The 22976-nt window shown below is 40.1% G+C and overlaps 1 protein-coding gene and 1 long non-coding RNA gene across 2 annotated transcripts; both read right to left on the bottom strand.

Annotated features, from left to right (window-relative positions):
- Positions 1–474: 474 nt before the first annotated feature.
- On the bottom strand, positions 475–1947 carry LOC124378264. The gene is made up of 3 exons (XR_006924191.1): positions 1717–1947; positions 809–897; positions 475–709 (listed from the first exon to the last, which is right to left on the bottom strand). It is a non-coding gene; the product is annotated as an uncharacterized LOC124378264 (long non-coding RNA).
- A 3202-nt stretch (positions 1948–5149) lies between these two features.
- On the bottom strand, positions 5150–21570 carry xpo1a (exportin 1 (CRM1 homolog, yeast) a). Its single transcript, XM_046837709.1, has 25 exons — positions 20955–21570; positions 18367–18496; positions 17833–17934; positions 17143–17215; positions 16976–17037; positions 16830–16874; positions 16557–16738; positions 16391–16439; positions 15571–15690; positions 15018–15146; positions 14771–14929; positions 14329–14526; positions 14079–14217; positions 12651–12832; positions 12411–12567; positions 12166–12329; positions 11951–12085; positions 11662–11845; positions 11441–11547; positions 11040–11234; positions 10752–10920; positions 10369–10503; positions 9960–10119; positions 8552–8648; positions 5150–6660 (listed from the first exon to the last, which is right to left on the bottom strand). Exons 2-25 carry the CDS (start codon positions 18490–18492, stop codon positions 6514–6516), a joined length of 3216 nt encoding a protein of 1071 aa, XP_046693665.1. The 5' UTR covers positions 18493–18496; positions 20955–21570; the 3' UTR covers positions 5150–6513.
- Positions 21571–22976: the final 1406 nt, after the last annotated feature.

The raw sequence follows: 22976 nt of genomic DNA, 5'->3' as shown, positions 1-22976 counted from the left end.
ATACACACCATTCACCTTCACTGTTAAAATCTGTAAAGCTGCTTTAAGACAGTGTCTGTTGTGTTGTGTGTCTATAGAAAAAACTTGACAAAGAAAAAAAAAAAAATTAAACTAGTTGTAATTTAATTAGAATAAATCGACTGTGTGGAAATCTTACCAATTGTAATTACATACTGCACTGCAAATCATTTCACTTGTTTCTAGTCTATTTTCTTAAATCATGCATTTAGTTCTTAAATTTAGATGGTTACATTATATCAAAGTGGAAGATCTCGATTGGCCTGCTATGGAGCTCTAAACCCTATTGAAGAGCTTTCAGGATGATTTAATTATGCTGACCAGGCCTCCTCACCTGAAGAGTCTCCACAATGAATCTCCACAAAATAATCTTGAGGAATCTAATGGTCAGGTGTCCACATACTTTTGGCCACACAGTCTCTATATATTAGGATGAATTTAATAAAAAAACATGAATTTGTTGATATTTTAATGAGTTTATTAATAAAGTAAATGAGGTTGTGTGAATGGAAGTGTGAGAAATATCAGGGCGTTACGTTCGAGCGAGGGTCGGTGAGAACGTGGCGACGTGATACACAAATACATCATTTATTCAAAAAAACAAAACCCCACGTGGAGAGAGAAGAACAGTTCAGCTCATCCACCTGCAGAAGCTCCTTCACATCGGGTAGATACTCGTGCAGAGGAACCCCTGAAAGCACACACATGCACATACACACAGCTTTCACTGTAATGCACTTTGATTTCAGTGCTGTTACGCTTTTAGATTTGATAAAAACTTGGACTTTACCTTCTTGAATGAGTTTTTGGAGAATTTTAACAAAGATGCTGTCGCTCGCCGCCTCCAAAGGATCATCACTGCCATCTGAGGCTTCCCAACTAGAATACACACACCAATACTGAGCAATAAACACCAGTACATACCAGTATATACCAATACACACCAATACCGACCAATACATACCAATACACATTAATACTGTTCAATACATACCAGTATAAACCAATACATACCAATACACATCAATACCGACCAATACATACCAATACACATCAATACCGACCAATACTTACCAATACACATTAATACTGTTCAATACATACCAGTATATACCAATACACACCAATACACATCAATACATACCAGTATATACCAATACACATTAATACCGCCCAATACATACCAGTATATACCAATACACACCAATACACATCAATACATACCAGTATATACCAATACACATTAATACCGCCCAATACATACCAGTATATACCAATACACACCAATACATACCAGTATATACCAATACACATTAATACTGACCAATACATGTGTGTGTGTGTGTGTGTGTGTGTGTGTGTGTGTGTGTGTGTGTGTGTGTGTGCTGGGTGGGTGGGTGGTGGTGGTCACATGTTGAGGAGGTCTTACAGGATGTATAAGGGGGTGTTGAAGGGTGTATTAGGATGTAACAGGTTGTCACAGGGGTGTAAATGTGTGTGTGTGTGTGTGTGTGTGTGTGTGTGTGTGTGTGTGTGTGTGTGTGTAACTGGGTGTGACATGGTGAGGAGGTCTTACAGGATGTAAAAGGGGGTGTTACAGGGTGTATTAGGATGTAACAGGTTGTCACAGGGGTAAGTGTGTGTAATGTTGCTCTGACAGGGGAGGTGGAGTGGTGGGGTGTCGGGGTCGCATGTTACCTGGTCAGCAAATTTAGTCATGTAGTGCTGTAGGCGAGTCTGGTTGTCCGTCTGCTCACACATCTGCACCAGGATGTCAAAATCACAATATTTCTCAGCCAACGCTGCCACCCACTGATACTGACCCAGCTCAACTAATATCACACACATAAACATGAATCAGAGATGACCAGAGCCAGAGACTTAGAAAAAGACGTTTCACTGCAGTGACAATAAAGCTTTGTTAATATTTCAATAAAACATATTTCAGTGTGAATTTAATTTTCACGGCTCCAGAACCCGAGAACTCACGTAGCCGCCGAGCAGCGAGTCCAACAGCGCCACCAGCTGCTCGCTCATGGAATTCGTTGTCATCAGGAATGGGTTTTATTCAAAATGTCATTCTGAAAATGTGCCTCGTTATCTATGCAGGTGTTTATATGAAGATACAGAACATATATTTTTCCACATGTAAAATGTCTCAGTCTTTTTTGGAAAACATTGCAGGTCTGAATGGTTGAGAAGCGTGTGGTGGCTGATAGTTTCATCCAAACCTTACTGGAGGTGAAGTAAGAGATAGACAGAGTGCTCTGTTTTTATGATTTGATTAATAAAATTACATTGTTAGCGAAATACTTTATACATAATTGTCAATATTTTAAATGTCCTTCCTTGTTTATTGTTTTTAAAAATCATCTAAGATATTTCTCAGATGCCCTTAGAATAATAATATCCAAAGGCAATAAACCTGTTTAATTTGTATTATAGAATTTGTTGTAATTATATATATTTTTTATATTCTGTTATTTTCTTTTCGTTCCTGTTTCTTTTTTATATTTGATTGTTTCTCGGAATATTATATATATATATATGTGTGTGTGTGTATATATATATATATATATATATATATATATATATATATATATATATATATATATATATATATATATATATATACAGGAGTGCAGAATTATTAGGCAAATGAGTATTTTGACCACATCATCCTCGTTATGCATGTTGTCTTACTCCAAGCTGTATAGGCTGGAAAGCCTACTACCAATTAAGCATATTAGGTGATGTGCATCTCTGTAATGAGAAGGGTGTGGTCTAATGACATCAACACCCTATATCAGGTGTGCATAATTATTAGGCAACTTCCTTTCCTTTGGCAAAATGGGTCAAAAGAAGGACTTGACAGGCTCAGAAAAGTCAAAAATAGTGAGATATATTGCAGAGGGATGCAGCAGTCTTAAAATAGCCAAGCTTCTGAAGCGTGATCATCGAACAATCAAGCGTTTCATTCAAAATAGTCGACAGGGTCGCAAGAAGCGTGGAAAAACCAAGGCGCAAAATAACTGCCCGTGAACTGAGAAAAGTCAAGCGTGCAGCTGCCAAGATGCCACTTGCCACCAGTTTGGCCATATTTCAGAGCTGCAACATCACTGAGTGCCCAAAAGCACAAGGTGTGCAATACTCAGAGACATGGCCAAGGTAAGAAAGGCAGAAAGTCGACCACCACTGAACAAGACACACAAGCTGAAACGTCAAGACTGGGCCAAGAAATATCTCAAGACTGATTTTTCTAAGGTTTTATGGACTGATGAAATGAGAGTGAGTCTTGATGGGCCAGATGGATGGGCCCGTGGCTGGATTGGTAAAGGGCAGAGAGCTCCAGTCCGACTCAGACGCCAGCAAGGTGGAGGTGGAGTACTGGTTTGGGCTGGTATCATCAAAGATGAGCTTGTGGGGCCTTTTCGGGTTGAGGATGGAGTCAAGCTGAACTCCCAGTCCTACTGCCAGTTTCTGGAAGACACCTTCTTCAAGCAGTGGTACAGGAAGAAGTCTGCATCCTTCAAGAAAAACATGATTTTCATGCAGGACAATGCTCCATCACACACGCCCAAGTACTCCACAGCGTGGCTGGCAAGAAAGGGTATAAAAGAAGAAAATCTAATGATATGGCCTCCTTGTTCACCTGATCTGAACCCCATTGAGAACCTGTGGTCCATCATCAAATGTGCGATTTACAAGGAGGGAAAACAGTACACCTCTCTGAACAGTGTCTGGGAGGCTGTGGTTGCTGCTGCACGCAATGTTGATGGTGAACAGATCAAAACACTGACAGAATCCATGGATGGCAGGCTTTTGAGTGTCCTTGCAAAGAAAGGTGGCTATATTGGTCACTGATTTGTTTTTGTTTGGTTTTGAATGTCAGAAATGTATATTTGTGAATGTTGAGATGTTATATTGGTTTCACTGGTAAAAATAAATAATTGAAATGGGTATGAATTTGTTTTTGTTGTTGCCTAATAATTATGCACAGTAATAGTCACCTGCACACACAGATATCCCCTAAAATAGCTAAAACTAAAACTACTTCCAAAAATATTCAGCTTTGATATTAATGAGTTTTTTGTGTTCATTGAGAACATGGTTGTTGTTCAAATTAAATCCTCAAATAAAATTAATCCTCAAAAATACAACTTGCCTAATAATTCTGCACTCCCTGTATATATATATATATATATATATATATATATATATATATATATATATATATATATATATATATACACACACACACATATATATATATATATATATATATATATATATATAATATTATACCATTTTTGTTCTACTGCAATTTGACCATTGCTATTTACTGTATATTTTATAATGGTGTCTGCCATATTTCTAATTGTGTAATTGATATTTTTTATATCTGTTCATTTGAAGCCTGTTTTGCTTACCTACCCATCCAGCTGCCCAAATAATTACCTACCTACCCATCCACCCACCTACCTACATACATACCTACCAACAAGTTTACCTACCCATCCAGCTGCCCAAATAAATAAGTACCCACCTACCAACACTGTTACGTACCCAACCAGCTGCTCAAATAATTACCTACCTACCCACCTACCAACATGCATACCTATCCAACAAGGCCATTAATACAAACCCGTAATTCACCTTACAGCCGGAACCACTTTCACTGCCTACACTGTAGTATAATCCCTGGCAAGGATATTAACTACAGCGATATTCAACAAACCCATCACGTGCACCTCATCAGGAATCAGCACTTCCTGTCTGTATCATCCATTAAAGAACCATTAATACCCACCAAACACTTTGTTCTGGATACTCATTTTTAAATATTTTCGTACATACAGTGAGGGATTTTGATTCAAGACGCAGATCATGACATCACGACAACAGCAGAAGGTTTTAAGAGAAACTGAACGGACTTTCAGGTTCGACTGGTCAATAAGCGGATCCTCGTGACCCTTCAGATGCTTCGATAAGAACTTGTGATTAACTGAGAATAATATTTTGATTGTAAACTTTCACTGAAATAAAAATTAAAGAAATGTCTGCAACCAATCAGAGGAGCACAGGGAGATCAGGAGAGACCAACATTACTTCTTAACATGGGATGGACATGTTTGGTGTATATAAAAAAATATCGCTTTATTTAGCTTGGGGCTGCGAATAAAAATAAAAACACAAACTCAGGTAAAGTCAATAGTGGCTGATGGAGTAAAATCTGCTGAGATATGCACTTTATGACCCATCTGACCATCACATCACAAACGTGGCTCTTCCTCGAACCATGTTGCTACACGCAAACGGAGCTCCATGTAAAAGTGCATGAGTGTCCAGGACAGCACATGACCTCCTTAACTTGAACAAGAGCTTCCTGAAACATCATCAGTGCCTGATCTCAGTATCTGAACACACATCCCTCAAAGAGTGGCGCCAAGAGGGAATGAATCTTGAATGAGACGTTTAACAGAAAACACATGGATGTGATGGTCAGAGGGGTAAAAGGCATGGATATAGGAAACAAGATGAACAGAATGCCAGTCTCTCTGCATAAGAAATTCTCTATGAACGAGAAGCTCATGCTGTTCCAATGATTTATAAAAAACAAAACAAAAAAACAAACAGGCTTAGTCATGCAATGCTCCTGTACATATTTAAATGGTTGTATTGAGGCAAAAAACAACAACAAAAAAATCATCTGTACAATAAATAATCGGAGACACGGAAGTATTTTTTTTTTTTTTTTTTTGTAAAAATATCCAACTTTATGTTCCCGAAGTACTAAGACAGTGTTATAAACGACAGGACGATATGAACAAACCCTTCATCGACGTTGGCGAGATCTGCTTCGGATCATTTGTAAGAACCGGAAACCCGGAACAGGGCCACATCCCTCCCCATAAACACGCAAACAAAAATAAAGCGTAAAAAAAAGCAGGCAAAAGTGAAAGACACACGATTTAAAGAGAGGAGGAGAAAAAAATAAAAAAGAGCAGCTTTCAGTTCTGAATGTCAACCATCACATTCAATTGCTGTGCCAGTCAAACCATTCCCTCGTTCTGTGGGTCACTCCTCTTCCTTCCATCACTTCATTAATGAATCCGTTTCACAAATTAACAAACGAACCGGAAGAGGTGAACAGAGGCGGGGCTTAAATCGTCTATGAATACATAAACTTTTGAGGGAAAAAAAAAAACTAACACAGCTGATGAACATTGGAGTAATTACAGTGCATCAGTTCTCTCCTTACAAAAACACACACTTCAAAACAAAAACAAAAAAGAAATCTTGAATGGGACGTGGGTGGAAGAAGGCGATCTTTTTTTTGAAATTTACATTCCTTGACCATCTTCATCCTACTGCAATCTCTCTGTATGTACACACAAACACACGCTTTTATTCACGTTTCGGGTCTTTCCTGTGTCCGAAGGGGGGAAAAAAAACCAAAAAAACAAATCAAACACGTGGCAGCGTACAGGAAGCTCAGTCGCACATTTCCTCAGGAAGTTCGTGGGGATTGAGGATTCCCGGCACGGACATCTGGAGTTTGTGTTTCTCCTCCTGAGCCTGACGTAGCGACAGCTCTCGCTCCTCCAGGAACAGATCGCTCGTGTCCTCGCCGGCAAACTCCTACACACACACACACACACACACACACACACACACACACACACACGCACACAAAGAACTTTGTTAAAAAATAATAAAACACAACCAAACAACCAAAACTACTATGAAATACTCTGCACAAATAGAGAGAAAGCAAGTAAAGAGCAATGAGGTCTAACGTACACAATTTATTTACTAATATAGTTACTTTTTTTGGCCTTTTTAAGATAAACGATTATTGCGTCAAATACCTGGTGTGGATAATTAATTACAAATGAATTAGAAATAATTTATTAGAAATGTACATTTAGGAAATTTAGTAGATCCAAAGCGAATGACTTTAACTGATTCATACAGCAGCTATGGAGTTAAGGGCCTTGCTCAGGGGCCGCAAAAGTGGCAGCTTGGTGTGGCTGTGATTTAAACACACGACCTTCGGCCGAGTCCAATGCCATCTTCATTGTACGCAGAGGTGGCAAAAGTACACACATCCTTCACTAACGCAGAAGCACAGATACTCATGTTTAAAAAGAATCCATTGTACCAGTTGAATTTCTGACTAAACTTTTCTTTCTCTCCAGGGATCGGAGGCTTAGTTTGAGAACATGCGACTGTAACCCATTTCATTTTCAACCTTTAAAGCTTTCTAGCACTACAGAAGGGGGTGATGCTGCCAGATTGGCTAAAAATTAAAGTCGGAATTGGGCTTCCATGGTGTTCACCAGTCCAGAGCGCCCCCAAGCGGGTGGTGCGTCAGTAGTAATGGTCCTCATTGTGAGCTTCGTAACTAGTCTACGTCTGTGGTGTGTGAGAGACAGGAAATAAACGCTGCGCAATGACAGGAAACAGATGGGCTGATAACGACTGGCTGATCTCTCAGTAAAACCAGCCCTTTGCGATGTAGGAGACCCCGAGACCCCGTTCACACCTGGCGATAAATGTGTTGGAAATTCATGCCGAGTGATGAAATCAGATGGAAAGACATACAAAGTCAAGGTTTGGTCAATTTGGTTTTGAGAAAATAAAAAACATTCTCGAGTTGATCTACCTCCATTATGTCTACTTTATTGTGTTACTAATTGTAAGGCCAGAACTTTAACAACCCATCGACCTTGCTGTGACCTTGTTTGGGTGAATTTCAAAAGTGTGAAAATAATTACCTGTAAACAAACTCTGATCGCAAAATCGTGCGAGTGCTAATTCTACAAATATTTCGTATGTTTCTATGCATTGATTAAAGTAATATAAACTGTGTGGCAGAAGTATTGGGACACCTGAGTTGTCCAGCCGCATACGTTTTTTCCCCGAACTGTTACCACAAACTTGAAGCCATGCAAAATTACAGGACGTCTTTGAATTGCGGAGGCACAAAACCTTCCCTTCACCTGAACTACGAGTGTTGCAGCACTGCGCCTGTGCACAAAGTTCATGTATATCTGCTTCACATGGGTTGGAGTGAAAGATCTCCTGAAGACCCTTGTGGCTGAATGAAATCTCACAAATATTTAGTGGAACATCTTCCCGGAAGAGTGGAGCTTATTATAAGAGCAAATGGAGACTAAATGTGGAATGAGATATTCCAGAAGGTGCACATAAAGATCTCATGTTCAGGTGTCCACAAGCAGATGAATATTAAAATGTAAATGTTTCAGATCAGCTGTTGCTGATATCATTAACGGCAAATTATTATATAAAAAAAGCTTCCTATCTGCATCATGCTGTACCATAACCACGTATTTCTGTACAACAGGAAACCAAATCACACGATCAATACGTGAATACAAAAAAATCATTTATCCTGAACGTGTCAAAAACGTGTGCATCTAATCTACAATCTAATATGAATAGAATGCAAATTCCACCCTCAATGAGCTCCAGTTGTTTGGGGCCTGGTGGCGTGAAACAGACATACCTTTATTTGCACCAGGAAGTCCCGGAGGTGCTCTTTGAAAGCAGGAATGTCCTGATTCAGGCTGAACAGACCGGTTACAAACACTTTCACCTGTGCACTGGAACAGAAAACCGCACCGTTAAAGACCACACCCTATAACAACTGATACACAGCTGGAAAACTTTATAGGACATGAATAAATAAACCCAAAATAAAGAGTAAACCTCAGTCGTATAAAATAGGGGTGTACACGTACGCATAGTGAACCGTTTCGGTACAGGACTCTCGATCCGGTACACACGTGCGCAGCATTCAATCCTTTTTACGTGCGAAAAATAGTTAAACTGAGTTATCTCAGGAACTTAAGTGGCAGAGGGCAAGTTTGTTTAGTCTCCGCCTTGCACTATGAGCACAATTTTTTAATTTTTTATTAAACTTGAAAATATACACTAAAAATAAAAAAAAACAGGGACGCAGTTAGCGCAGTGTCACTGCAGCCACACAATCCGTACTGGAAATATGATTTGTAGTGCACTGTTTCGCACTTGCGTGAAATCGCTGCCTCTTCGTGGTCACTAATGCTGGCGATATGGATCTGTCCAGCTTTCAGAATTCCTCTTAAAAGAAGATAATCCTGAAAATTCGAGGGAGTGAATGAACGAAGGATGGAAGGAATGAAGACATTTGGTAAAGTACGCTTAAATAAGTAGAAAAGTTAAGTAGATCATATCTTTAGAAAATTTTATTTTCCTATTTTTCCAATTTATTTAATCAGTCAATTTAATCAAAATAATAAAAGTGTATTGCATTAATTTGATTTATTCCATTTTATTTTTATAAAATATAAAAATAGGCCTATCAAAATTAAAGCGTTTATGATGCGTTATCGCAAATTCATTTAACTGATTTTATTAACGTGCGATTAACGCAGCGTGCAATTCAGATTCACCGCATTTATAAAAATAAATATGAATATATAAATATAATAGAGGTGAAAATAAAACCTTGAACGCAACACACATTTATTCAGAACATGAATGAATGTGAACATGTTTATACACCAGAAAACAATGTGTTTTAGTAGAATAAAAAAACAAAAAAAAACAGACAGGGGGCGCTCTCTACCACCTCAGTCATCCCTCTTCAAAGACAAAGAAAACATCTCAGTGAATATTTACCTCACAGACAATAAATATATAAATAGAAAACTTGAAAAGTCTACTTTTAAATAAACCACATTTAAATAAATATTCTGAAATCTGTATGAAAGTTAGAGGTACAGTTTCTCCGGTATCACCTGAAAAAACCGAGGTACGTAATTTTGCGTAGCTTTACACCCCTAATATAAAAGCATACTGAATAAAAGATTGTATAAAAAGCTATTATTACTAGGATATTGTTATTTTCTTATTGTTGTTTGTTATCTTACTCTTGTAGGTGCGGGAAGGCAGTTTTCAACAGGTTGGCCACATATTCCTGTACGTAGACCTGGTTGTTCACGGGTGCGCTTGTGTTCAGGGTTATACTGATCTTCCCCTCCTCGACTAGGTTGAACATGTAGGCCAGGATGGAGGCGTGCATCGTCAAACCTGGAGGAGAAAAACACCTAGACTGAAAGCTGTGTGATGATTCGGACCTACAGTTTAACATCTCTGGCATTTGGCATACGCTCTTTTCCACAGCGCTAATGATCTGAGCAGTTGCGGGCTAAGGGCCTTTCTCAAGGGCCCATCATTTAGCTGCTGTGGTGGTGCTGGGATTTGAACTCGTCCAAAGATCAGTCCGAGGTCCAGCATCCTAACAGAGCACAGAGGCGCAGGCTCAGTCCTGTCACTCACCTGCCGTGTGGGACGTATCCGTGACGACGGAGAAGATGTGCTGCAGGATGTCGCAGAAATACGTCTGATAAAAGCTCTGAGCTGCAGCTTCCTCCTGGGCCACGTTCTGCAGCATCGTGTACAGGATCTGGAGACCTGATGGGGAGATGGTGGAATAGAGTGCGTATGCATCAGCATATATCTTTCAAGAAGGTGTTTTTTTTTACTCAAATTTTTATAAAATATAGAGAACTCTGAGAAACCACTTTCTCAGTAATATCAAAGAAACTGCTCCAACGGAAAGAAAAACCCACTGGTTATACTACTGAGCCCCCCCCCCTTCATTCACACGATCACAGATCTTGCAAGGACCTTGTGGAACATCTGATGACCCAGACACTCACCCGTGTCAGCGACATTCCTCATGGTGTGTTTAAAAGCCCAGATGATGGAGTCCAGGACCAGTTTGAACTGGGCCGCAGGGATGGCCAGAAAAGCAGGGAAGCAGTGTGAGTTGACCGCCTGCAGCAGGTAGAAGAAGTTGGTCCTGTGCTCTGGGAACTCCTCAAAGTCCTAGACAAGAGACACAAAAAGGTTACACTTAAAATTCCAGGACCATATACATTATCTACAAAACTTGTGGTCATTTTTAGAAAGAAAATTTGATCAGATCTCCATAAAAGGTTCTCCACCTTGTTGATCATGTTTAGGGTGCACTCGAAAACGGCATCGAAAATCTTGGGGATTTCCGCGGTAATGTGGGCCGCGAGCTTGTTGACGATGGTTGCCATGGTGCTGAGCACTTCGGGTTCGCGAGCAGCAGGGACGTTCCTCTGATAGTCGATCAGCACGGCCTCGAGCAGAGGAGGAACGAAGTTCTCTCCGACCTGGAAACACGTGTGAGAAATGGGGGTCAAACCAACGTCAATCCGTAAATCACACATTTTTCGGACTCCAAAAATGGAAACTGCTGTTCACAAACTAATAATAAACAAACGACAAGCGCCGTACCGAAATCGAACCGCTAATGTTTTGTGTACTGATACACCCCTATTTATCACTGATGCATTTTATCACATCTTGAGTCTCATACCATCTGGGGATCGTTGGAACGGCTGACCCAGCCGGAGATGAGCTTCAGAGTTTCTCTCTTTACCGTGCGCATGCTCCGGATTAGAGGCTGCTTGGTCACCATCTCACCTGCAGGGGGAAAGTCAGAATAAATAAGAGATACATAGGAGATAATTGGTCCACTTTAAACTGCGTCTATTACAGTTGGAAAACGTTATTAAATATTTAATATCTGTTGCTCACCGTTGGTCTGAATTGCAGACGAGATGTTCTCACTCAGACACTTGTAAACGTTAAGCATGTCTAAATAGATTCGCCCTAACTGCACCACAAACGGGTGACCCACGGCCTTACACGCCCTCACGTTGGTCTTCAGGATGCTGCCGAGCTGACGCACGGTCTCTGGGTCCTTCAGGATGTCAACGTTCTGACAGAAGACAAAAAGAACCAAATCCAGCCATTATAAAGGTGATCAAATTAGGATACGTTACTTTCCACATTAAAGCAATGACTGAGATGTTCCTGGACTCACCTTGGTGGCCTGCTGGATGATGCTATCCCACACCTGGTTGGGGAGCAGCATGTACTTCTCGATCAGATGCTCCTGCACTGCTTGGTCCGTCTGAGCACCGATCATGTAGCCTACGGCTTCGTAGAACGTATGCACCTGGAGAAAGAAAGAGTAGAATAATTTTAGAGTTGGTCAGGTGAACTTTTTGGGGTAATTTCGTGACGCCGCGCACAGACCTGTTGCGGCTGCAGGTCGCAGATGATGGTGTTGATGTTGTTGAGGATCTCGTCGATGAATGGCATGACCTCCCCGACTTGCACTTGAACAAAGTGCCTCCTGCATTTCTGAGCGATCTTGATGAAGGTGTCGCACGCCATGTCCTGCACGCCGTCGTGAGTCTCTGTGGGACAAAGGCGAAACGTCTGGTTACTCCATTTTCATGGCCGTAAAAAGCGGTGTGTGAAGAGTTGCGCTCACTTACCGTGCATGAACTCGAAAAGCTTGTTGACCACCGTCTTGAGGAACTTCCAGTGGGCACGGAGGAACCGTGGGTACTGCCCTACAATGTACATGATGTTGGAGGCAATGATGGCCTTGTTGTCTTTCCCTCTCTTCTGCTCGCACAGGCCCAGCAGATCCTGAAGGACACACACACGGGTAAACAACTACCGATCCAAAAAAATTAATCCAAACAAAAAAACGCTAGTGCGTTAAAAGTCACCTTAATGACTGTGACCAGAAAGCGCTTCTCGTCTTCCTCGTGCATGGCTCCACTGATGGATCCGATGGCCCAGCACAGCGTGTTTAGGTTCCTCCACGACCACTCGGTCCCGTTTACCTGGTTATGAAGCTTCTCGGTCATGATTCGCTCAGTATCAGCATAGTCCAAATGGGTCAGGTACACTACAATGAGAAACGTCAGACACTTCAGTGTCACGTTTTGAAACATCGGAATGTTCAGAAACTGAAAAGCAAAGTAACGCCACTGTTTACCCACGTGGAAGTCCACACACAGCGAGTGAGGAGAGTGTCAGAGTGCCAGCGTAACCACCAAAACACTAGCAGGTGGTTTCAATAGAAGAGCCTGCACTCTATATGATGTTCCTCTGGTTCTTACGCAGTTGCAAGCATCACCAATGCAAATGCGCCTTTGTAAGAGGATGCGGTTTTGCAATACGAGGAAAGTTTTCATTGTGTTGTCTTTGAAAATTGCAATTTATTAAAGTTTAACAAGCAAAATATACTGTAAATATGTATTAGGTGTCATTTGGGTAACCACAGGAACCCTTCAAAATAACCTGAGACCAGACATGGTTTTTGTCATGGCTGCAGTTACAGACGCGTTTTGACTTCGCGCTTGAGATCCGGATCTCCGTAGTTCAAATGGGTCAGGAACATTACAATGAGGAAACCAGCTACAAGCTTCCAATCTTATTTTTCTTCATGTTTCTCCACATATTTAACAAAATGTACTGTTATAAGCCCTTCTTCTAGGGGTGTTCGGTTCAGCGCATAAACCCTTTTCACGTGAGGTACATGGTTTAAATCTTAAGGAGTTCCCTCATGAACGTTTTAAGTGGCGGATCGCAAGTTTGTTTGCACGTGTCATTTTTATAAAATATTATTATTATTATTATTATTATTATTATTATATAATTTATTAAACCAAGAAGGCATTTTATTTGAAAGTGTTTTCAATCCGGCACAGGAAAAATACCAGTATATATTATATTTCAAACGGTACGTTATAAATTTTCTGTGAAACCGGTAAACGTTACAAAGATAAGATCCAATATATTTTCATTGTATTACTTCAGTTATATATATAGTTTTTTTGTTGTTGTTTTTTTCAAAATGTAACCCATGTTTCTCTGTAGGTGTTGTGTTACAGTTTGATACAAAGGTATAAAGACGAATGTATTTTTATTCTTTTATAAAATTGTTTTAATTAACGTAAGGCTGGTTATTTGTCACTTATGGTATCATTTAATAATTTTTCTTTTTGAATTCCTTCCCCGTAACTGTGCCGAAATGGACTAAAACTCTGAGGTATGTATTGATTGGTGAATTTTGTGTAACGTTACACTCCTACTGTTCTCTGTTCTACAGTCACTTGTGATCAAGTTCTAATTAAACACACGCTGCTCACCCAGAGTCTCTCTCATGTTCTTATAGAGGTTGATCGAGTCTGTGTCCTTCATGAACTCCCTCACCACTTCACCCTGATCGTTCTCCACCACCAGCACCTCCTCCGGCTTAGCCATGCGACTCACCATCAGGAGACGCACCTGCAGCATAGGTAAAGCAGCATTGCTATAGCACACGTAAAATATCCAACATGACATACAGAGTGTAGGTGTTACAGATTGTAATATTTCTGTGTGTGTGTGGTCACTTACTTTAGACAGTACAGGCAGGTAGAGGTGTCTGCGTGGGGGCACATCAAAGTGCTGGCTGCCAGAAAGCAGGGGTGATGTGGACGTGCTAAACGGACTCTCTCTATACAGCTCGGCTGCCAGGTGGTTCCAGTACTCCAGACAGATCTTAAAGATCTCAGTCTCCTCCACCTCCGACACGAGCAGCATATAATGAAGAGCCTGAGAAGAACGTAGGGAGAAATCTTTATCCATTGAATTAAAAGTCAAAAGCAGAATTTGTTGAACTTCCTGAGCCAAGATAAAAGAACTGGACAGTCCAGGACCAAGTCCAAGTCTGAAGACTAAGATTTAAATGGCCATATGGCATAATTCCATAAAATATAAAGCACACATCATAATCAAAATAATATATTTAAAAAGGCATAAGCAATTTGGCCTATTATGCGTGAATGCAGGTATTTACCTCCATAAGTGTTTCCCGCAGGTTGGGCCTCTTCTCAATCAGCTGCCCGTGCTCTTTGAGGAAAGTGCAGAGGAACAAGCTGAGGTTCTGAATGAAGTTCTGCTCATCATCTTTTCCGTTCGAGTACGCCATACGGATGTTCGTGTTCAGAGGAAGCATCTGTTGATCACCCCATTCACATTCACTCATTAAAATCAACCCATCAGATTATAAGACACAGACAGTATCCTAAAAGTGTGTGTGTTACCTGTTTGAGCTGCATCATGGTCAGAGTGAAGAGGCTGACGAACTGCTCCTCGTACTGATTCACGCTGACTCCAGCGATTTCAGTCAGACACTTCAGAGTCACGTTCCGAAACATCGGGACGTTCAGAAACTGAAAAGCAAAACAAAGTACTATAACGCCACAGGATGCCGCTGTTTACCAACGTGGCAGGAGACACGTGGAGTGAGGAGAGTGTCAGAGTGCCAGCGTAACCACCATACCAGTAGCAGGTGGTTTTAATAGTTTAGCCAGAACTCTTTATGATGTTCCTCTGTTTCTTACGCAGTTGCAAGCATCACCAATGCAAACGCGCCTTTGTGAGAGGATGCACTTTTGTAATAAGAGAAAACTTTATATACACATGCTCTTATATTTCCCTGCACTCTTCTGGGAAGACGTTCCACTAAACCCTGAAACTGCTGGTTCTGTCTGTATATATATATATTTTTATTAAATATAACATTGCTACTGTTCTGCAGAAAAAAAACTAAATGATCTGACATGTATCTCTAGTTTATCAAAGTCACGTAATTACCTTGTACACCAGAGTGCTGATGAGTTTGGTCTCAAAAATGTAGCCCAGTGGAATCCAGTTCAAGAAGCGCAAGAGAGTCTCCAATGTGGCGTGGACCAGTGGAGCATTCTGGGAATTTTCCTGAGAAGATATCAAAATGTCAAAGTCTTGAAAACTATACTAGAAATAAATCAAATTAAATCAGAATTAAGAAAACATTGACAGAGTTCCTACACAATTTCAAAACTCCAAACCTGCAGACTTCCCTAAAGATTATTAGAATCATATTTAACATCTGAATCAATGACTTCATGATTTCTGACTAGTTAATGCGTTGCTTTACAATCTGATGTTTTCCATGTTTTTAGTTTTCGTTTAAATCGCCTATTTTCCTCTCGGTTTCGGCCTCCTGTCCACACGGAGACGCCGTTTTCAGCTTTCTGAAAACACTCTCGGGAAAACTGGATGGATTAAAAAAACGCCGTTTTCGCATCGCAGACTGTGTGTAAATCGAGGCTTTATATATATAAACTTTGCTTTTTAAAAATATTTATAATATTACAAAGTTTTCATTTTATATTTTATAAAACCGAATAGCGCAATAGTATGGAGACAAATCTTTCAATGCTCAGTGTTATTTTTTGGTTTGTTTTTTCCATGTTAATCCAAACCTGGAAATCACTCAAATTAAAGTCCATACTTTTCGAAAAAGCGTAGAAACCCTGTATTAATCATTCCACTATTCATCATAGTAACAGAAGAGTTTTGTTCACATTGGATCAAGTCTAGATGTTTTATCACACACACACACACACACACACACACACACACACACACTTACCATGACAAACTGGCAAAGCTGAAAAATCTGGGAGAACTCGTTGCACATACTGCAAAAGAAATAAAAACATGAGAAACACGATGGCTATCGTCCTTCTGAAGCACACAGGTCGTCTAATATGAGACCACCAGAATCTATAGAGGGTGAACGCTGTGCAGTCGAGTACCTGTCTTTAAGATGCTTGGCTTTGACCTGAGTCATCTGTCCACTGGAGAAGTCGAACACCTCCTCGCTGAGCAGCTTTAGGATGATCATGTTGTTCTGGCAGAGGCTCTCACTCGTACGACTCGCACCCACTATGTCACTGATGAACGTGGGCCAGTGCTTTGGCCACTCCTGCTTTAGGATCTAAAGTATACACATACGAACACGTGTTAACGAGGAGCTTACACACGAACACACACGCGAACCCACACACACACAACGCATGATGGCTCACCTGCACCAAGATCATGTTCAGCTTGGCCAGGTAAACTCCCTCTTTCTGAAACAGAAATTCCACTGTTACAAAATGCACAACTTCTGTTTAAAATTGTTACTACATCCACAGACGTGAAGCGTAGAATTTAAACGTGGAGCCTTTACCTCGACCACAGACGCGTCTGAGGAGGTCTTGATAATCAGACCTACAACATATTTCTTAATTCCTAAAGAAAGGGGAAAAAAGGTATTCTTTACATCTTAAAAACAAATATCTAATTAACACAGAACCCTGAAGCAAATCCAGGGCAAATACACGTTTCTGTATTTACCTTCACACTGGTTCCTGGGGAGAATTTTCCAGCGCGTTTTAATGACATTTTCCAGAATCTGAAGTGCGTAGTACTGCGAAAACATCAAGAGTCCAGATTAGAGACCCACAGGGATCCAAAACAAATAGACATAAATAAATAGAAACCATTAGCATAAACAACTAGCTAGAGGTCGCACCATTAGATCACCAATAAACATCAGAAATAGTTTGTGTACTAATATTTTGAAGTGTCATGAGAGGCTCAAATAGACATGCTGCAATTGATCAACATAGCCTCCAAAGCCGAAGCGTAGCAGCGTCCTGGATTTTCTAGAACAGTAAATACTTTAGAATAGAAGATCGGCGTTTTAGAATTGAGACGTGGATCACGACGACAGAAGCGGAAGTCGGTTTAAAACCTGGTGCGCAGGAATGTTCTCGAGTCAAATGTCGCTTTAGACATCCCACCACCCTGGGTGCCGATTATTTTCATAAATTCGTAGTTTCATAATGCAGCAATTCTTCATACTGGACTGATCAATGAGTGCGAGTAAGTGCTATTTTATAAACATGAAATTTAAATATTTTTGGACACAATTTAGAAACTCAGGGGACAAAAAAAAAACCACCTCCGTCTCCTAGGGGACAAACAAAGCGTCTCTTTTCTAACCCTAACCCCGTAAACACATCCGCATCTGTCCACACATACTTTGGTCTTCATGTTCTGAGAGAACTCCAAGATGGTGTCCACTCTGGTCCATGCGTCCGGGTGATCCTTCAAGTTAGTCAGGACTTCCTGTGCCAGCCGTTGCTAGGATACGGCGAGAAAGAGAGAGGACAAAACTAATGATCCTGATTCACACAAAGAAGCTGCTATTCACCAGATGATGTGACCGAGTGTCGCCTTGTGGCAGTCGGAGTCTAAATAAAGCTGGTCAGCAATCGTGTTTCTCACCAAACACGTATTTATTTATATATATATTTATATAATATATAATAAAATAAAACATTTGGGTCAACATGTAAATAAATGTACAAAAAGGAGTAAATTCTTATTTGGATTTTAAAACATAAAATGATCAATAACTAAACTTATACATTCCTTTATAAAACTTTATAACCGCTTTATCTCTAAGGCTTATGAAGACAATGTGCGCTATACGAATAAAAATGAATTTCTTAATTTTTTAACCATCAGATGTGTATTTGTAGTCCTGTCTGGAAATCCCCGTGCTCCTCTTACCTGAGAGCCAACGTCGTAGTACATGGAGTTGACCACGTTGTCGAGCAGGTTGATGTCCAGCTTCTGAGAGAAGTCCAGCAGCTGCCGTGCTGTATGGTCCGCCAACATTGTCATATCTGCTGGCATAGAGCTGTGGAGCGGGCGTGACAAAAGAAGTAATCTCACAAGGTGGCTTCAATTTTATTCGCATCATAAAAACGTGTGCAGTGTGGTCAGAAACAAAGCATGTAGGACATGGCTTGAGCTCCAAATTCAGCTTTAGGAGCTATGGAGGAACTACTTGTGCATAAACTACCTGATTTAACTAAATATAAATTCACCTTTAAGGTCCTCAAACCAAATCTGATGATGGTAAAGGGTCACATCAGATTACATGCTAGATATAAACCAGAACTCGTGAAACTGTGTTCTTTAGAAGTGATAACTTTAAGGGTTCACTTCCACACAAGACAAAAAGCATTTAAAAAAAAAAGGAAAATAAAAATATATGAACATACATGAAGGTGTTTTTACTGCTCATTCACATTACTGCTAAAGACATAAGACTTATTAGTGTTGAAATGAATGATCATACACTAAAGCACTGTTCAGATTACATTTAAATGGTCATTTTTGATCTCCTATGCCACAATGTATTCTTCTCCATTCTCATAAAAAAAAATTGTCAATCTGTTTATTAACCCCAAATTCAGCAATCATCTTATGAAATTATTTCTGACTGGACAACATCTTCTATGGAGTTGGACAGTATAGAGTCAAGCAGGAGATGAATCAGTGACCCTGAAACATGCTTTCTTCTAAAATACTTGCTGCTTTTTTTGTATTTTCAAATGATTACTGAATCTTTGGTTCAGCATTCTGCAGCTGCCTGGATGAGAACTTTTTTTTTATCACTGTGGGTGATTAACATCCTATCTGAACAGTGCTGTTTTGGACATTTTCTGTGCAGGTGTTGCATAAGAGCTTGGAGCACTACCTGCTGTATTACATTAAACCTTTCCCCAATAGCAAAACAAAAAAATTAAAAAAGATTCTTTGGAAACTTCCTGTGGTCATTTTACAACTTTCTAATATATAATATTTCTTTCTTTCTGATCAATTAATCCAGTCCATATAGGGCTAAACAGTACCTGGAACATATTTATTGAGACCCTGAACATCTATAGATCTGGTCTGCAGTGATGAGGGTCTGATGAGACTTGCTAAACTGGTGGCTATAAACTCCCATGGATTGTTAACTCCATCAGCCCAATTAGACTCACATCTTTAGCAGGATACTAAAGACATCAGGTCTAAAATATAATAAACTGTCTTTCAGCTTCTCCCATTAGGGGGCACCACAGTGGATCCTCTGCATGTTTGATTTGGCACGTTTTACGCTGGATGCCCTTTCTAACGCAACCCTCCCCATTCCGGGGTTGGGACCGGCACTGAAAGTGGCTGGGGTTGGTTCCCTGACCAGGGATCAAACCCGGGCCACATCGGTGAGAGCGCCGCATCCTAAACACTAGACCACCAGGGAACCAGGTCTAAAATATAATAAATAAATAAATAAAAGATTACATGTCTTTTTGATCAACTATTCCAGTCCAAACAGCCCTAAAGAGTAAATCATGCCTGATTAAGAAACTGAACATCTTCAGTTCTGGTTTGAGGTGATGAGTGTCTGATGAGGCATGGTGACTATATGCACTAAAGGTATGTGAGCTCCATTGACCTGGATCTCCAGCAGAAGACTAAAGACTACAGACATAAAAAACAATTAGAGGCATCTTAAACTAATCAGGTTCAAATAGGGCTGCACCTACCAGGAACTAAATCATGTAATCAGATCAAATAAAAATGTAAAAAAGATTTGATGTGTTTCAGATCAACTAAACCAGTCCAGGGCTACACAGTATCAAGAACAAAAATCACACAATCAGACCTAAAGAAAAAAAAAGACATTTTTCTGATAAACTGATCCGATCCAAATAGAGCTACACAGTATCAGGACTATAATCACCCAATCAGATGTAAAGAAAACGTCTTTCTGAGAAACTAATCCAGTCCAAATAGGGCTCGACAGTATCAAGAACAAAATCACACCTGAACATCTTAAGTTCTGGCTACAGATGATGAAACAAAAACATGTAATCGGTCAAAATAATCTATTTGGACATGTTTCTGATCAACTAAACCAGTCCAAAAAGGGCTAAACAGTGTGATCAGACCAGACTGACATGCTGAACATCTCCACAGGGTGGTTTGAGGTGATGAGGTTCTGGTGAGACATGCTAAAAGTCCTGACTGGTCGTAGGAACGGTAATGTGAATACTAGTTTAGTTTTTGTCCCAAAATGTTGCTTTAACAATTCACTGCTTTCTGGAACATTCCTACAGACTTCCAATGGGCACCGATTCACACATGGCCACAACTCAATCAACTTCTCTTTTCTCTGCATTATGAACTGGAAGTCACTTTATACACCAAACGTCATCCGTATGCACTTTTGCTTTGATAAAAACTCACATTAAAACACTTTTGTATCAATAAAGTACATTTTACCCGCCCAAAAAAAACCCCTATGAAAGACCTGACCGACTTACCTGCGTTTTATGAAACACTCCTGTCTGCGTTGAAATGGTGCTCAAAGCGTGTGTGGCTGCTCAACCCCGCGAACGCTATCGCTTTTCAATAGAAATCAATTTCCTACAAAAATAATTTATCCTGCAAGTTTATCTCATGATGACGCGTTAGCAGGATGCTAGCTGAAGAACCTAACCAATGAACTTGATCCACACGGACAACGTGATGGTAACGAGCTAGTGAAATAGCACGAGAGTTGATTTCTCTTCTTCTTTTCACTGAACGAATGTATCCTATAATTCAATATTGAAAGAAAATAATAAGAATAAATAGTTTGCTAACACTGAATGATGTTCCTCTGGAGATTAATCCGACTGACCCCCTGGTACAACTCCGCGTTAAGTGCTAGCTAGCTAGCAAATGTCACTGATTGTAATGCCTGAAGTTCCCTCGTCTCATTTACAAATGATAGCAGGACGTTAGTTTATTGTTGGATCTAATGTCAGGAAAAATAGAGATAGATAAATAAAAAAACAATAAAAAAGAAAACCACGTAAAGCCTGGGGAGAGTCTGTGGGAAAACCAAGCTCTTCTCAAACAGACCCCGGACCGGTTGAAACCGGTTCAGACTGGGATATTCCATCTCGGTTTAGTTTTCAGCCCGTGGCGCCGCGTAAAAAATTCGGACCGCGCGGCCCCGCCCACCGCCGCGACCGATTGGCCGGACGCGTCTCGCGCCGGCAGCCCATTGGATGGCGCGGCGCCGCTCCGGGCGCGCGCCTTGCGCGAGCGCGCGCGCGCACGGGCTGCCTCCAAGACCCCGCGCATGGCGCGTGCGGCGTGGGTCGGACTGAGGCAGTGATGGAAAATTACTGAGAGCTGTACCGCGGCGCGCGCGTGTGTATATGTGTGTGTGTGTGTGTGTGTGTGTGTGTGTGATTACTGTACACTTCATCAGAAAATAAACAAAAAAAATACATGCATATACATGTATACATATATATGTACGTATATATATATATATATATATATATATATATATATATATATATATATATACACACACACACACACACACACACACACACACAATATTATTTAAACATATTTAAATAATATACATATTATATTCTCTACACTTTTACATCAGTACTGGTACCTTATAATAAAAAAATGTCCAACATTATTTATATATGTATATAATTTCATATTTTATAATTTTCAGTAGTTTAAAAATTATATTTATTCTTTAGGCTTACAAATACAAAATGTGTTTGCATTGCATTGTTGATGTTTGTTTTAAAATAAACATTATCTATCTATCTATCTATCTATCTATCTATCTATCTATCTATCTATCTATCTATCTATCTATCTATCTATCTATCTATCCCTAATAACAAAAAAATGATCAAACAATGTAGTTTTAGATATTATACACCCCTGTTCCCATGAAAGCCTCAAAGTGATTTTCTCTAGCTGATAGGAGAAGAACCTGTCAGTGTGACGTTGTAACGTTGTAGCCCATCGAACACAGGTTTGGTATTTGCTCAGCTTTTCAGCTCAGCATGGTTGTGACTATATAGTTACTATATTCTTCATGGCAGCATGTCATTTTTCTCCGACCAGTCGCTCGCTCAATGTTTTTTGTTTTTTGCACCATTCTGTGTAAACAGTAGACTGTAGAGTGTGTTGTTAATGAAGTTCTCAGTAGATTAGCAGTTTTTCAGAAATATTTAAACCAGCCCATTTGGCACCAACAACCTGGTTATTGATGTTTGATGCGAACATTAACTGGATAAATTGACCTGCATCTGTGTATGTTCATGCATTGTTTTGCAACCAGCACATACTCACTGATTGGATGATTGCATAAATGAGCAGGTATACAGGTATTTCTATTCATGTGAACGGTGTATACAATTTGGGATTTTTTTAGTACCTTAGAGAAATCATTTCCCTTAGAAATTGAAATATTTCAGATTTTTTTTTATTAAATGTAGTCAGTGTAAAGAAAGTAAAGCCAGCACAAGAAGTAACAG

This window comes from Silurus meridionalis, chromosome 24, assembly GCF_014805685.1.
Source record: "Silurus meridionalis isolate SWU-2019-XX chromosome 24, ASM1480568v1, whole genome shotgun sequence".
Lineage (NCBI taxonomy): Eukaryota > Metazoa > Chordata > Actinopteri > Siluriformes > Siluridae > Silurus > Silurus meridionalis.
The sequence above is the reverse complement of the archived record's forward strand: the minus strand, read 5'-3'. Positions and strand labels throughout refer to the sequence as shown.